General features: G+C 34.7%; 1 protein-coding gene, 1 long non-coding RNA gene and 1 pseudogene across 5 annotated transcripts; 1 reads left to right on the forward strand and 2 right to left on the reverse strand.

The window, feature by feature from the left end:
- Positions 1 to 2766: 2766 nt before the first annotated feature.
- Positions 2767 to 7196, forward strand: LOC133865952 (YTH domain-containing protein ECT2). 4 transcript variants are annotated; one of them, XM_062302485.1, is made up of 9 exons: positions 2767 to 3130; positions 3263 to 3335; positions 3889 to 4054; positions 4152 to 4228; positions 4367 to 4810; positions 4917 to 5444; positions 5560 to 5772; positions 5869 to 6021; positions 6476 to 7196. In XM_062302485.1, the coding sequence occupies exons 2-9, from the start codon at positions 3285 to 3287 to the stop codon at positions 6572 to 6574; spliced, it is 1731 nt and encodes a 576-aa protein (XP_062158469.1). In that variant the 5' UTR covers positions 2767 to 3130; positions 3263 to 3284; the 3' UTR covers positions 6575 to 7196. The 4 variants fall into 4 exon arrangements, with proteins under 4 accessions (XP_062158469.1, XP_062158467.1, XP_062158468.1 ...); XM_062302483.1 differs by having other exon boundaries at positions 2768 to 3130; positions 4890 to 5444; XM_062302484.1 differs by having other exon boundaries at positions 2769 to 3130; positions 4890 to 5444; positions 6479 to 7196.
- A 1938-nt stretch (positions 7197 to 9134) lies between these two features.
- LOC133866178 (GCN5-related N-acetyltransferase 8-like) lies at positions 9135 to 11441 on the reverse strand (annotated as a pseudogene).
- Positions 11442 to 13557: 2116 nt separating this feature from the next.
- Positions 13558 to 14966, reverse strand: LOC133865826 (uncharacterized). Its single transcript, XR_009899818.1, has 3 exons — positions 14862 to 14966; positions 14220 to 14252; positions 13558 to 13689 (listed from the first exon to the last, which is right to left on the reverse strand). It is a non-coding gene; the product is annotated as an uncharacterized LOC133865826 (long non-coding RNA).
- Positions 14967 to 16705: the final 1739 nt, after the last annotated feature.

Raw genomic sequence — 16705 nt, forward strand, 5'->3', positions numbered from 1 at the left:
ATATATTAAACTAAAATTTTTTTTTTCTTTTAAAAAATAATAGAAAAAAGAAAAGAAAGGGGTGGTTGACATCCCTTTGGGGATGGCCCGCAGCCCACCCCATGAGATCTAGGCAGCCACCCCTTTCCTTTTATATATATATATATAATTAAAAAAAATTTAATTTTTAAGGTTTTTAATTTCTTTAATTTTTTAGATTTCTTTTTTTTTTAAAAAAAAAGATTATATACTTTTTTATTTTAGTTTTTTAGAGGATAAGGTTAGCATTGAAAAAAAATGACTTTTTTTACCCACCTTAATAATTTAATGGGTCATTTTAATAAACTTGAAAATTTAAAATCAGCTCAATGAATTATATTCAACCCTATAAATACTATTATCCAACTTCGGTAGTTGTGCTGATAGAGCACTACACGTGCACGCCATGTTAAAGGTCAACGTGGCAGTTCAGGCTCTTTATAATTCATTAAGAATAATAATAAATAAAAAAAAAATATTTCGTTGGCCATGACTTGTAGTTTGAATGCTTGGCTGGAGTGGGAATACTTCGCTGCTAAGCAAACCTTGACATTGCCTCTTCTGCTTCTCGTTTCTTCTGATTTTCTCCCTCGGCATCTGGCTTCTTTGAAACGTCCAAAATTTAATGCTTTATTAATAAAAAAAATAGAAAAAAGAAAAAGAAAAAGAAAAAGAAAAAACCTTTTGGGTTCGTTTCTTCATTATTAAATATAATTCCAAAATTTTATCTTAAAAAAAAAAAAAATGTCAATCCAAAAGTAAGGTGGAACATAGATCATATTAAAGTATAGGCTCCTTCTATGATATTACTTTGTTGGTCCACCTGTTTAAATAATTGATGCAATTTTGTGTGGAGCGCACATTAGAATCGATCATATCGTATCATATCCTCTCTCTCTCTCTCTCTCTCTCTCTTTTTGCCCATACAGTTATTTCTTTATCATGTTAATTATTATTATTTTGATTTATCATGTTAATTATTAGAGGATAAGAAAGGGATTAAAGTATATGCTCTACATCACTTACTACGACTCTACATTTCTAGCCAAACATTACCGGGGTTAGCCGACAGGTTCAATTCTAGTCCTCCATCTAATTAAAAAAAATAGAAAAAACTACACTTGTCTCTTCAAACTCTAACTCAATCTTTAAAATGTTTCTCAACAAATTTAAAAAGTTACAACGTTCTTTCACTCAACCCTTGAAAATAGGGTATATGTAATATACGTGACCCAAAAACAATAATAAATTTAAATAAAGAAAAAAAAAAAAAAAAGAAGAAAAAATATAGACATATGAGTCGTGGGCTACGTACTTCCATTACTAGTTATTATTATTATTAAAAGGCATATATAGTTGTATTTTCATTCATCTCATAAAGAGTATAAGAGACATTTTATACCTTTGTCATTCAAATTAACAGAAAATTTCAACAGTGGAGCTAATTTGAAAGGCTTTGTAGTTTGTGGGGGACGTTACGCCTTTTAAAAGTATAAGAATTTATTACAAATTGAGTGATAACACGAGGAAGTAAGTGTATTTTTTCCTTCTTAAAGAACTATATAGAAAAATAGAGCAAGTTGATATATATATATATATCAAAAAAATTAGATTATTGAGAACACTGCTTTAAATGTTAAGGACCATTACCATTTGGCCTCCAGAAACACGGAAGAGAAATCACCAATAAAGTAACTTTGCAAACCTTACATCTCTAATTTATTAGTAACAGCTCTGGCTATGATTTTTGGAGGTTTGTATCTTCAATCCCTCTTGCTAACAGAAGATTAATTAAAATTATGTAGACTCAATCATGCACTGGCTGCAAGAACCTCCACAAAGTAAATCGTTCAGTACATCGATCATGGTGTTGGGAAGTCCAGGGGCCCAGGAAGTCAGTCACATAGGAACACTGTTGAGGTGGCACCACCTTAATTTTGTGATACTTCAAACTATTAATTTTAACTTTGAGAGACCTGCTAATTTTTTGTGTTTTTTTTTTCAAATTAATTATTGAATTTGTAAACTCATGCGTAAATTTTACATACTCAATGATTAATTTTTTTTAAAAAAAAAAAATATAGATGAAAAATTGATAGAAAATAGAGAAATAACATTTCTCTAACTTTCAAAAATCATAAGAGTTATGCTATCTATGATTTTTTTTCAACATTCTTAGCTGACTTGGCATGTTTAATTCTCTTTACATCAACCTTAGTTAAAAAAATTAAAATATATATATATATATATATATATTCAATGATAAAATTGATTATATCACTTTACTAAATATGGCATGAGATACTTCTTTCAACCATTTTTTACTTAGAAAAGATATAAATACAACATTTAAACATTTTATTTTTAAATCTATTATTAAATTTTTGAAATTCACATTGAATTTCATAAATTTAAAACTTAATTGTATAGAGATGTGTAAATAATATATGAGTATAATGACTCTTTTATTATTAGTGGTATAATATTATAACAAATATTCTTGGGGAATAATTAAGCTGGGCAAATCAACCAATTATAAGAAGTTGTTCTCGGGGTATGAGAGAGAGAAAGAGAGAGGGGTTGTTGGTTGTTCTCGGGATTATCGGCGGGATGTGGAAATCAACGAATAAAACAGAAAAGGAAAGAAAAGTGTGACGTGGGAGCCTCACCACCGTCGCTTAGTCCTACCACAATTCACATGACACATTGATTAAATAAAAGACCGTTCACATAGCTGGTGATGTTCTCTTTTTAGTTCATATCATGGAATCACCGTCATCAACCATTTCCCTCTGACTTCTTTCTCATTCCAATTCAGAGCGAGTGAGCGAGCTTCTCGGCGTTTCAGACAAAAGGAGGGGGACTCCGATTCCGCCGGAACCGGAACAGTGGATTTGTAATAAAAATTGTCTAAATCTAAATCCCCGCCCTCATAAAAGCGGTTCGCTTCCGAGCCTTCTGTTTTTTGGTTTTCCCGCTATTGCTGCGACTCTTTTTCATTTATTTTGAAGCTCCTTCTGTGCTTCTCTCTCTCTCTGTGTCTCTCTCTCTTTTGTCTCTGCGCCGATCTGATTCATCTGAAGCGGTGAAAGAGATTGGAAAACGAACTCTGGTAGCTCAATTCAATCAATTTTTGAATAAATTTTTTCCTAGTGATTGTAATGATTATTTCGATTGCCGATTGAGTGTGGAGTAATTTATTGACTTTTTTGTTTGTTTGTTTAATTTTCCCTATCTGATTCAGATTTACAAATACTAGAAGAAATATGGTGAGGAATCCGAAAAGAGTTGTTGCGGAGCGCGCTGATTCCAATCTGGTAATCTCAAAACTGTACTGGACCTTGATGTTTAGATATAAATAGTAGGAGTAGTATTATTATTTCTAATTTTTCGGAGATTCCTTTTATATTTGATGGAATATATCGTGGTTAAACTTTGTTTTGGCATGTTGGTAACCCCGTTTTGTAGGATATAAGCAGCTTGTTATGAAAGTTTCTTCTTTTCTTTTCTTTTCTTTTTTTCTTTTCTTTTCTTTTTTTTTTTTTTTTTTTTTTGTCTTGCTTCTTCCTGTAAAGAAGTATTTTTGGAAATCATATTTTGGGTTGAACCAAAATCGGCCTCACTTTCTTGATCAAATAACTTTTGGAGTGAATAGGAGATGCACGATAAGCTTTTACAAGTTTCAGGGTGGGTTATTTGATCACATAGGTGATGTCTGTATTTAATATTAATTATTGAATCCTTTTAGATTTTCTTTCCAACAATATTTTGCTCGGAAAAAGGAGCCTTTCCTATGGCTGTTATTTTTTCAATAATGGAGTCTCTCTTTTGGATTACAACTGATTTGCGAACTTGGGTACATAAATTCAGGCTCCTTCAAAAGATACGAGCCCACAATCCGATGCAACATCATGTATCTCATCTGCGGGAGATGCCATGGGCAGTGTCAAAGGGAGCGAAGTTGACCAAGATTCCCTTACTACTGATCATGGCATGTCTTACTCAACAAGCGGATATTATGGATACTACTATCCAGGTTAGCTGTGGCTGATAAATGAACATCACTGTTTTAGTATTGTCTTTTAGTTGATTGTGTATTTATGTTTTCACGTCTTACAATAGCATGTTCACAGGTTATGAAGGTTCCTACGGAGAGTTGGACAACCAAGCCTATTATGTCGGAGGTGATGGAACTGAACTTCAGTATCCTGTGAGTATCTCAATATGTGATCTGATTTCTGGTGATTAATGCTCTGAAGTCTTAAATATAGCTTGCTACTGATATGGTGCTTATTCTATTTGACATTTCATGACAAGTTGAACTTACATTCACTTTTGCTTCATTTAGGTCATGCAAGCAGATAATGGATCTTTTGTCTACTTCATGCCGGGATTTCAGCCCAGTTACTCTCCATACTTGCCCGTAACTACCATTGGTGTTGATGGACAATACGTTGATCAACAGGCATATCCATCAAGCCCCATTTTTCAACCATCCATGTCTTCCCCTGGATATTATCCCACTACTCTCCCTTATGGGGAGTTGGTACCATCACCCTACCTATGGGATCCATCCCTCCTTGCTGGAGATGGATCTTTTGGAAATAGCTATGCAGGAGTTCCAGAATTTCTGGGCCCTAAAGCTAATTTATCTTCCCCAAGTCATACCCATGCTCCTCTTTCTAAATCCTTTTCTGGCTTTAGCAATCCATCGGATATTCGTAGCACCCTGTCATCGCTAGATGTCTCATCTGGTCATGGCATGCACAAACCGCTAAAACTAGTGAACAAGGTATTTTGGTTCTTTGTGCTCTGTGGTGTTTGTCCTTTCCCCCTGAGGCATTGTTAATGAATTTTGAAATGATTTTTAGGCCTTTCCTCATGGCTCATCTTTCCAGTCAGATGTGCTCGCCAAAGGTTATTTACCCAATTCTAAGTTCTCGGCTCACAATCAAAGGAAGGGTGGATTGCTCAATTCAAACAGTCCAGTTAATTTAAAAGCAAGTGGAAGGGGTTGGGGCAGCACAGAGAAGCTGAAATCCAGAAGCAAGGTCAATGGTGTCAGTGATATTAGTTTACTTAATGAGCAGAACCAGGGTCCTAGAACAGCCAATGCAAAAAGTGTGTTGATGTCTGGAGGTAATGCAGCTGGATCCCTGGAACCTGATGGGAATGGAAATATTAACAGCGTAACCTCTCTAATCAGGACGGATCAATATAACCTTCCTGACTTTTCCACCAAATACGATCATGCATTTTTCTCTGTTATCAAATCTTACAGTGAAGATGATATTCATAAGAGCATCAAGTACAACGTGTGGGCCAGTACTCCTAATGGAAATAAGAGGTTGGATAATGTATATCAAGATGCACAAGAGAGGATGGTGGAGAAAGGCAGCAAGTGTCCTGTGTTTCTTTTCTTTTCGGTATGCTCTAGAGTTCAATAATGATTCTAATGCAGAAGTTTCCACTCTGAATTCCTTTTGTTCCCCCAAAATGTTAAACCGTGCCTCTATTTTTTGTTTGTTTGTCTTTGTTCAGGTTAATGCAAGTGGTCAGTTTTGTGGAGTAGCAGAGATGATTGGCCGAGTTGATTTTAATAAGAACATGGATTTCTGGCAGCAAGATAAGTGGAATGGCTATTTCCCTGTCAAGTGGCACATTATAAAAGATGTTCCAAACCTGCATTTGCGGCACATAATACTTGAGAATAATGACAACAAGCCTGTTACCAATAGTCGAGACACACAGGAGGTGTGCATAACTAATTAGTTGCTTAGTATTTAGGTTGTCAATGAACTTTGAGTGCCATTCCTGCCATGCTTATTTTTTGCCATCTTTCATTTCCAGGTGAGATTTCCTCAGGGTATTGAACTGTTGAATATTTTTAAGAACTATGTGTCCAAGACATCCATATTGGATGATTTTGATTTTTATGAAAGCCGCCAGAAGGTGATGCAAGAGAAGAGGACGAAGCAATTTGCACCACATTATAATCAGGAGGTTTTGCTCTCTTCCCTTCCCTTATGCATCTTTCTTTCTAACAAGTAATCTGGTTTCTTACTTTTTCTGATCTTATTCAAACTTTTCAGTGAGTGCATGTAATGTGGGGGGGCCATGTTGGGTTAATTGGAGGTGGAGGGTTAGGAATCATGTGTCCTGTCAGGACCAATGACTAATGGGTGCTGTTATTTATCTTAAGATTCTGAACATGATTCTCTCTGATTACAAAATGATTAAAGAATAAAGAAGGGTTCCTCATACTAGTAGGCATAGTGCAGGATGTTGGGCCAATGAAATTTTGCGGATGGGTAGTAACTTTATTCTGTTCTGTAGAATGGGCCTTTGCGGAGGTTCTTTATTTTACTTATACTTGAGACGTGCGTCCATGCATGCCTGTCTATATTCATCTTTGTGTGTAATATTTAATTCTTTGTTTTATTTATTTCTTTGGCAGCAGAAGATAGAAGAATTAACCACCAGTTTTAAGTCGGTAGATCTGTCTGCTGTGGCGAGCATTGAGCAACCTGAGGTCGGAGACAAAGTGAAGAAATGAAGGGAACATGTAAGAAAAAAAGAAAAAACAAACAAGCAAAAAGAAGCGGCGTCTTGGAAGCTGTTGAAATGGGTCCGATGTATTGCTGCTGATATAGATGCCACCTGAATGGAAATAAGAATCTCGGAAAAAGGGGGAGATTTTGTTTTATAAGATTTTCAGTGATCCCTTGCAAGGAAGGGCTGATCCGTTCAAAAATGAGATGGTGGCTTGGCTGCCAAGGAGCTGTTTGTATACCATAACAGAAACTTTGATCACCCCACTGAATCACTGATTGACATGATGGCTATGGGGTGTCATGAAATCTTTTTTTTTTTTTTTTTTTTTTTTTAAATCTTTTAGTATACAAATGATATTTGGCCACTCAATAACATAATTATTGACCACTTTTACCCTTCTTTTTTTTTTTTTTTTTTTTTTAATTTTATTTTTTGGTATTCAGATGCCTCTTGTGGGCTACATGGCTAGTGCTATCCACGTGTTATGTAGGGATATTGTAACAGGTGCTTAAAAAAAAGAAGGAATATTTAAAAAGATGGAACGCCCTTGGTGTTGGTCTTGGGGCTCTCATTGGGAGGGGAGTTATTATGCATCTATCTTTTGTATATATATATATTTTTTTCATCTCTTTTCTACGAAAATGAACAAAACATGAAAACCAAACATTTCTCCATTACGATTTGTTGGATCTTGGGCAAGGCAGAGTGAAGTGGGGTTTTTATTTTTATTTCTTTTAACTATGGAAGCATATGATAGGGTTGCTGTGATGCACATAGCATGGAAATTTCGATGGTTAATGCGGAACTTGATTTCCTGTTTATGAAATCTTCCATGTCTCTATCATTACATACAACCTAATAAAACATTTTTGGATATCGAACCCAAAAGCTAAATTGAAGACTTTATAAAGAATAATGCTATATACTATACATTTAGACTTTATTAAACAAACAAAATAAAATCAAAAGACTAGCAAAATGAGAGTGTAGTATACAACATTACTCCTTTATAAATGTATTTCTCAATAGTGTTGTAATCTAGTCAAGCTGAGCTAGACCTGTTCGAACTTGGCTCGTCAAAAATTTATATGGGCTTGAGCTTGAACCGCTATGTTCAAACTCAGCTCTTATTTTAGCCGAGTTTGAACTTACTCTTAACTTAATTGGCTGGAATTTGTAGAACAAATGAGTTTGAATCGAGCTTGAGCTCATTTAACTTTTTTAAAGCAAATCTTAGAGTAAAACAAGCCTATATAATATAGGCATCCAACCAAATTTTTCTAGAACAACCAATCTTCTGCATTTTCGGTTAACTATAGCAAATTTAATTTTTGAAAGCAATAAAAACATGTATTTTCAAAACGCTATCCCAAAGAATATTAACAATATAGAAAGAACCTAAGAAATAACAAAAAAAGAAAAAAAGAAAAAAAAAAGAAAAAGGGAAAAATCATATTTAATCCTTAGGTTTTCAATTGATTTGGATTTAGTCATTGAGTTTTCAATTTAAAGAATATGATTATTAGGTTTTGCCCAAATTTAAAATAAGTCTCTTTATCACTTTAGTGTCAAAGTTACTGGCTTGTCCACACGTCAACACCCCAATGCAATGCCACATCAGCAAGTACCATGTTATTCATGAAAAATAAAAAATAAATAAATAACCTACAAAAACTAATCGATCTAACCGTGAAACTTAAAAAAACACAAAATCTAATAACCTAAAGAGCAATCCTCCAATAACATTTTTTTTTTCATGAATGATTTGACACTTGCTAACATGACATTGCATTCGGGAGTTAACATGGATGCTAGGGTGTCAAATGTTATACGTGTGACACGTTAATTTTGACGAAAAAGTGATGGAAAAACCCAATTTAAACTTAGGCAAAACTTAAGGACTTTATTCTCAAAATTGAAAACTCAAGAACTAAATCCAAATTAGATGAAAACTTAGGGGCTAGATATAATTTTTCCCAAAAACAAAAAAACCAAAGTTTAAGTTGTAACCTTATCATGAAAAGCCGCGATATTGTGCTTGACATAGCGGTATAGATCGTTTCTGACAACGAGACACACTAGCTTCTCGATTCTGATGTTGACGACGCGTAGGAGGGACAATTGGCCGGGTTTGAGCCTTGGGTAGCTAGGGAGGCATGGCTAGTGAGCGAGAGCCCTAGCGCCACGTCGTTGATGAAGTCAAGCCGCTGGTAGGTGTAGGGAATAGGAATGCAAAACATAATTCAGCAGAGGAAAATAAAAATGGGATAATTGCACCATTGGTCTCTGAGGTTGGACTGAATTACAAATCACTCCCTGTGGTACAAAAAGTTCATGGAGGGTCATTGTGGTAAATTATAATTACGAATCACTCTCTGAACCCATTTTCCGTCCACCAAGTTAACAAATTCCGTTAGTTTGTCACGTTATACCCAATAGAAAATCAACACGTGTCCATTACAATAAAAAAATATAAATATATTAAAAATATAAATAAATAAAACTTAAAAATTGTTTTTTTATTTTTTCAAAATAGAAAATAGAAAATAGTAAAGGGGTAGCTACAGGTTGGGTAGCCATCCCGAGAGGTGCCCATAGAAACTGATAACGTTCAGGTTCTAGTCCAGCACCACCCATTCCACCCTCATGTACCCCATCTTCACCGCCTGCGCTGCCACGGCTGAGAGCAACATTTTCCCAAATGCCTTCCTACGATAACAATCCCTCACAAACTAGTCCACCACATAGAACCCCGATTTCCCCAAGAAAGCAAAGAAATTGGGAAAAACAAAACAAACCCAGCAATCACAACGTCGAGGCTCTTGCTGCTGTGGGATCTGAAAGTTTCCTTTTTTGGGTCCTCAATGGGGAGGTCGAGAGGGGCCATTCGAGTAATGGGTGAGAAGAGAGGGTGGGAAGGGAGAGCAGGTAGGAATGGGTTCGAGGAGACCTTGAGGATGAAGATGGTGAAGGACTGGAAGGGAGGGGAGGTGAAAAGGGTGGAGGAGAGTGAGGCCTCAGGGGTGGAGAAGAGTTGGGTGAGGCGCTCAAAGATGGCCATCTGGTGGATCAACTTGTGGATGCGAGGGACGTCCGATGCGCTGCCCAGGTGCACGCGAGCGAACACGATTGGCTGGGGGTGGCCTGCCCACCCCCAAAGGTTGGGTAGCCACCCCTTCACTATTTTCTATTTTTTTAAAAAAAAATAATAATAACAATTTTAAAGTTTTATTTATTTATATTTTAAAAAGATTTATATTTTTTTATTGTAATGGACACGTGTTGATTTTCTATTGGGTATGACGTGGCAAACTAACGGAATCTGTAGACGGAAAATAGGTTCAAGGAGTGATTCGTAATTATAGTTTACCACAAGGACCCTCCATAAATTTTTGTACCACAAGAAGTGATTCATAATTTAGGCAAACCATAGGGACTAATGGTGTAATTATATCAATAAAAGGGACTTAAAAGCCCAATAAAATAGCACCTCATGTATTATTTCTCTCTAACCCATGTTTTAATAAATAAAAACAACTAGCCCAATAAATAAAAAGCCTGGTTAATTCACATTAGCTTGGTGAGGGACTCAAAAGGAAAAATAAAAATGAGCTCCAAATAGGCTTGATTATCACAAGTTCTTATTTAATTACAATTAATTCCACTAAACAGTTGTAATTGCACTCTAGTTTATATTTTTTATTAAATCAATTAATCCTTTAGACTTTTCTTAATATTGACATATGACTCTTCCATGAAATCTTCCGTATCAGAATTAAAGCTAATAACACTGTCACTTTAATTCTCTACATCTTTATCCTTGAGTAACTGATTTTATTTATTATTCTCGTACTTGTAAAAATCTTTTCACCATGTACATCATATTTTGGTATCATTTACTAAAATGCCATGGTCAGGGAATGAGAACAATTTAATCCATAAAATATAAGGAAAATTTTATTATCCTTTGAATGAAGGACTTGGATTCATTCTTGAGAAAATATGTTCTCAGAATGCTACATGTGATCACCCAACGCACCAAGAATGTTGATCGAAGTAAAGGTCTCATACTTAAATGCATAAAAGTGACATTCACTTGACATTTGAATTCTCAATCCTTTCAAGATTTAAAATCAATATCATAAGAAGTCTCAGGAGTTAAAATCATTCCTATTGATAGTATTTTTAAGATAAAACAACTCCCATGGTCAGATCAGTGCATTACACCTACGCATCAACCCAAAGTTTTCAACTTTGCATGATCACGATAAATCACCATGATTGATGTGTAACAGTCTTCGCAAATGGAATGTCCAATTCCATTGCCAATTGCCAACAAGAAAAGATTTAATACTACAAAGTTTATGGCCTAAGACATTGTGTGATAACCCCGTTACTCATACTAATGATCATTCACATGCACAATGTAAATAACATAACAAGCATGTAAAAGAATCATACGCCATATGCTTAATTAGATAGATCAATGAATAATAACATTATTCATTACAAACTGGAATGAAATTCATAAAACATTGGGATTTAGGGTATTATCCCCAACAAACTCGTACTTGCACTCAATTCCAATTAGGTATACATTTGACTCACATTCCTATAATTGAGATTCCAAATCTTTTGTGGCAAGGTCTTAGTGAAAGGGTTTGCCAAATTCTCTACCGATAGAATCTTTGCTACAACTACATCTCTTCAAGACACTATTTCTCTAAAGAGATGATATTTGCGCTCGATCTATTACCCTCACCTATTGTTCCTTGGATTGCATAATTGATCCATTGTTGTCGCAAAACAAGATAGGATACTGTTCTATCCTCATAATGCCAAGATCCACTAGGAACTTCTGGAGCCATTCTATTTCTTTTGCTGCCTCACAAGCAGCCACATATTCAATCTCCATAGTGAAGTCAGCAATACAAGACTACTTAACAATTCTCCAGCTAATGGCGCCTTCATGTAGGGTAAAGACATACCCTGAGGTAGACTTTCAAGAATCACGATTTGACTGCAAGTCAAAATCTGCCTAACTAGTTGTTGTCAAATCTTCACAAGTGTAGACAAGCATATAATCCCTCTTCATTCGAAGATACTTGACTAAATACTTCACTGCTAGCCAATGTGGTGGTTTGGCGTTTGATTGATATTTGTTGATTATGCCAACTGTAAAACATTTTTTTGGTATAGTACAAAGCATAGCATACATGAGGCTTCCTACAGCCGAAGCATAAGGAACAACCCTTAGCTGCTTTTCCTCTTGAGGTGTCTTACGAAACTGCTCTCAAACGCAAGGTTTGATATAAATTTTCTGCATACATTCTCATTATTTCATCATGCTTAAATAGAAAATGTTACAAGCGTAGAGGTGGAAATAAAAATAAGTATGGCAATCAAATTATTTGATTTGATTGCCATATATTACAATCAATCCTCTAAAAAGTAATTATCCTATAAGGTAAGTAACAAATCATAACCTATATTCCAACATAAGGAAAATATTCTACCATATTATGTATTCTAATATTAATATCTGCTTCGCTTAGAATTCTATTTTCATTACATTATTTCCCTTTGAATTGGACCTTCTCCTCAATGTCCTAAAACTCTTGCTCTTGAAATCGCATCTGCAGATTATTAACACTTAACAATTATGAAAATAATAAATATTAAAACTTACCAAGACCAAGGTTGTGCTCCTTTAATACTCTCATGTGATTTCTTTCTTTCTTTCTTTCTTTTTTTTTTTTTTTGGTGAGTATGCAATCCACACTGTTTGCAACCACTGATCGTTTCTCTTTCTCTAACAAACACACTGCTGGGTTCCCCTTGAACTCTGTGTCAGTGGACACGTTTGAGTAAGCGAGGGGTATGGAAAGCATTTCAAACGCTTTAGAGTGGCCATTCTTTCTCCTTCGCAAGCAACTCTAGTTTCCGTCGTGGCTGGATCTCCGTATTTGCAGTTACTACTTCCGCACTCATTGTGAGCTGTTTTGGGAACCCATGCAAAACATGTCCCAGCTTGCAATTTTTGGTTGAAAATATTTTTGGTCGTGCATCTGATTTTGCCATACACGGCAACACAAAACCATTCATTTATTCATAGGTTTTTTCTCCTACATGCTCTTCGAGTAGCTTCTTTATCGGTAGTGCAACATTATGAAGGTGTGGTGGTGGCGGGGCTGCAACGTGATGAAGTGGGTCATGTGATGTTTACGGTGGTAGGGAATACGGTAATAGCACCTTTGTGGCTGCTCGTAGAGGACCCCATTCAATTTTGTATTAATTTCTTTTACCTTCTTTATCATACATTTCACTTGTTACTCCAAATGATTCACTCTTTGATTCAACATTGAACTTGGCTTTGATACAAATTGTTATGAGAATGATTTCACAAATATGTAACGGGATATTTTGTTAGGTTTTAAGGGAAACTAGACCCTTTAGATTCAATACAGGGAACCTAAACCTTTTCAAACACAAGGCTTGAGATTATTTTTCTACATGCCTTCTCATTATTTCATCATGCTTAAATAGAAAATGTTACAACCATAGAGGTGGAAACAAAAATAAGTATGGTAATAAAATTATTTATCAATTACAATCATTCCTCTAAAAAGTAATTATGCTATAAGGTAAGTATCAAATCATAACATATATTCTAACATAAGTGTAATGCCCCGAATTTGAGCCTGCAAATTTGTAAGCAGAAACTTCCGGTTTCCACATGGCATTACTACATCAGAGATAAACTCTCGCAGCAGAATATATTTTTTTTTCTTCTAAAGTCTTAGGAATTGATAGCATAATACATTAGAGCTGACTGAAATACCTCGATACATTTATTAAAAGTTACTTAGGTTTATCTTTACATGCCATATGCATACTAGGTGCATCAAAATTAGTGCCACAGACAACACATAAGCATACAACGTAAAACATGCCAAGCGTAACATCGTTATACGTATTTACATGCCACAAAATAAAACACACTAAAATATAGCTAGCTATTTCAAGACTAGTACATAATAATCCGATAATGGTTTCAAAAACCATCAAAACTGGCATATGGGTCCATGCCTTCATCATCTCGATCTGCATCAGTAACTATGCAAATATGACGTCATCATATTTACATAGACAAACAAGTGAGTCATCAATTTTTATAACTAAGTTACCATCAGATTAATAACAGTTCACAAAGAATACAAATTCGAAGGTTGTATGAATATGCATCGTAGTAATCATTTAGTTTGTGTTTTATAATCATCTTTCTTCAGACCTCTCGTTCTAGGTTATCTGAACCCGTTCATGTTCGTTGTCTCCCATTTAAAGTCTTACCTGTTTTTATTGGAATCCTACTGGTTCCAGCATTAGTTATATATTAGGACTTTGGACTGTTATTACGCAGTCCACTGATAGCTAGAGCTTTCCAGCTCTTTTATTATTGTTTTTGGACCCGGTAGCTACAACTTACCTTCCACTGGTAGCTACAACTTGCCAGCTTGTTCATTAACACATATCTTAATCAATTAGACACAATATGAAATGCATGAACAAACACCCATGCAATGAACACACACCACACAATCCTAATGAAATGTAGAATTGTCCTCAGTAAGTACATCCATACTTACACTCTTCTCCGTGTAGTTTCTTAGACTTCTTTTCTGCATATAAATACATCCACACAATAAGATATATATATATATATATATCAATTATCTATCAAGAAAATCATTGTTTATAAACCCTCATCTCTTTATATTTAGTATTATCCATCACTTCATTATGTTTGAGACGATCACTTATAACAATCATAAAACCTTGCTTCATGATTTGATGATGAGGCTATATGACCAATACCACCAAATATGAACTTAAAGGTTTTAAAATATATCATAAGGACAATAAGAGTAAATACGATCAACTCATGAAAGTCATGAGGACAATGAAATGTAAAATGAAATATAAATACGATCAACTCATGAAAGTCATAAGATCAGTCATGAGGACAATGAAATGCGAAAACAGTTTATATTACTTTTTAACTTTAATTCTTTTATCTCTTAAGCTTATTGGGTCTTTAAACAACTCATAAAATAAGTAATGAAATCAAATAGTAAGAAAGAGATGCCAAGTGGTTCATAAGATATTCCTTTGAAAGTTTCACATTCAAACTATATCTTTTGAGTTTTTTGGACTCGATATAGCGGAAGTGAATTAAACGCTTTCTTAGGAATATCCAAGAAGCCACTCCATGTATCAAGATCACTTACCAAGTTGATTTGGAGAGAGAAACCTTAAAGAACACCCAAGTGGCCGTGTGGTAGAAGGAGAGAAAAAGGGAGAGAAAACCAAAGTACAAGCTTTCATGAAAGCTGTCTATGATTTGTATGGAAAATCAAAGACCCTTGCATGCTTATTTATAGAATACCAGTAGGGGTATAAGGTGTAAAATTTAATAAAAGAATTAACTTGTTAGATAATATCTTGCAAACTAGTCCTTACTTTATTATCTATTTGAATTTTAGGATTTTCGTCCAAATGGAGGGCATCTTACTCCGACCTACTTTTCGATGGTCAAATCAACTCCAATTGATGTGAAATTTTGATTGTAGAAAGAGGACTTCGAGACAAACACTTTTTCTTTTTCGTTCGACTCATTTCAAGTTCGTTTCGACTCAGTTCCGGTCAAGTCAAAGTTTTTGTTTATTAAGCCAAAATATCTTTAAACTACTTTCTGCGTTCACACTTGCTTTACTGATTTTTCTTTCTTTTCATGATTACTCTTGAGATATTCTTGAGATATTTTATTCCTTCATTATTACTCTTGACTTATACACAAAAATGTTCTAGAAATATGGTGATATTTTTCTTTTAAGTATATTGTTTAATTTGACTGTTGGGTCATTTAAGCTTGGGTCAAAAAGTCAACTAGTGGACTTTTTACTAACTTTTTTCATATGATAGATATTTCTTCCGTGAGCACAACAGTCTTCAAATCAACTACATCTGAGTTTGTTTGACCTATTTTCGGTTCAGTCAAAGTTTAAAGCTTAAATGTTACTTTTAGGTTTTTAAGGGTTTTTAGGGTTTGATCTTTAAGTTTTCAAAACAACTTTAGGTTAGCTTATAAAAACCTATGGATATTGTCTCCTCAACAATATCAAGGGTTTCTTAAGAGCTTGAATTTCCCAGATATTGTCCCCTCAACAATATCAAGGATTTCATAAGAGCTTGAATTTCCCGAGCGTTACAATAAGGAAAATATTCTACCATATTATATATTCTAATATTAATATTTGCTCCACGTAGAATTCCATTTTCATAACAAACATTACCAAGGCTTTGCGAGGTTTTGTTCAAAATTGCACAGTTTGATTGTCTCATCAAACCTGATATTATATGATCGAGATGCCTGCTTAAGTCCATGAATGGACTTTTGCAATTTACACGCCATATTATCTTGGTTTTTAGCTATAAACACGTCTGTTTTCCATGATACAAATCTCTTTTCTAATAATTGACAACATTAAAATTATGCACTAAAAAAATAGGACAAAATTGATTTCATACCCATGTGTATTAATATGAAGAACTTGAAATAAAATTCCAAGTACTTCTTCAAAAACACATCCAATCAACTTGTAAACTTATTTTCTTTTGATCAATAACATGTTTCATAATCAAAGAAATTTCTTTCTTAGATTACGCATCACAAAGTAACCTTACAAGTTCAAACATGAACCAAAAATTTATAATTTTAGACTTGGTACACATTAAAAAACATAGGAAAAAATTGAAAACATTGATCCATCTTTTTTCAACACGTTGATCCTCCCCACTCCTAATCCGAAAGAAGAGAGAGTGGACAATCCTAAAATAGAAAAAGGGAACAACATATGCAAAACAAGAAATAAAATAGTTCAGAAATACATTCAAAGGGTAGGAAATGGGTCAAACAAGTGGCCCAGTCCTCTAAAGGGGCTGTACAAAGCAGTTACAGAAGAAAAAGTGTCACAAATTAAGACGAACCTATTTGAACCCCAACTTGAAAATGACAGCAACCACCGGAAGGAGGCTGAAACCGAAGACGCACTGTCAGAGCCCGATGCAAGGA

Source organism: Alnus glutinosa, chromosome 4 (assembly GCF_958979055.1).
Source record: "Alnus glutinosa chromosome 4, dhAlnGlut1.1, whole genome shotgun sequence".
In the NCBI taxonomy this organism is placed as follows: domain Eukaryota; kingdom Viridiplantae; phylum Streptophyta; class Magnoliopsida; order Fagales; family Betulaceae; genus Alnus; species Alnus glutinosa.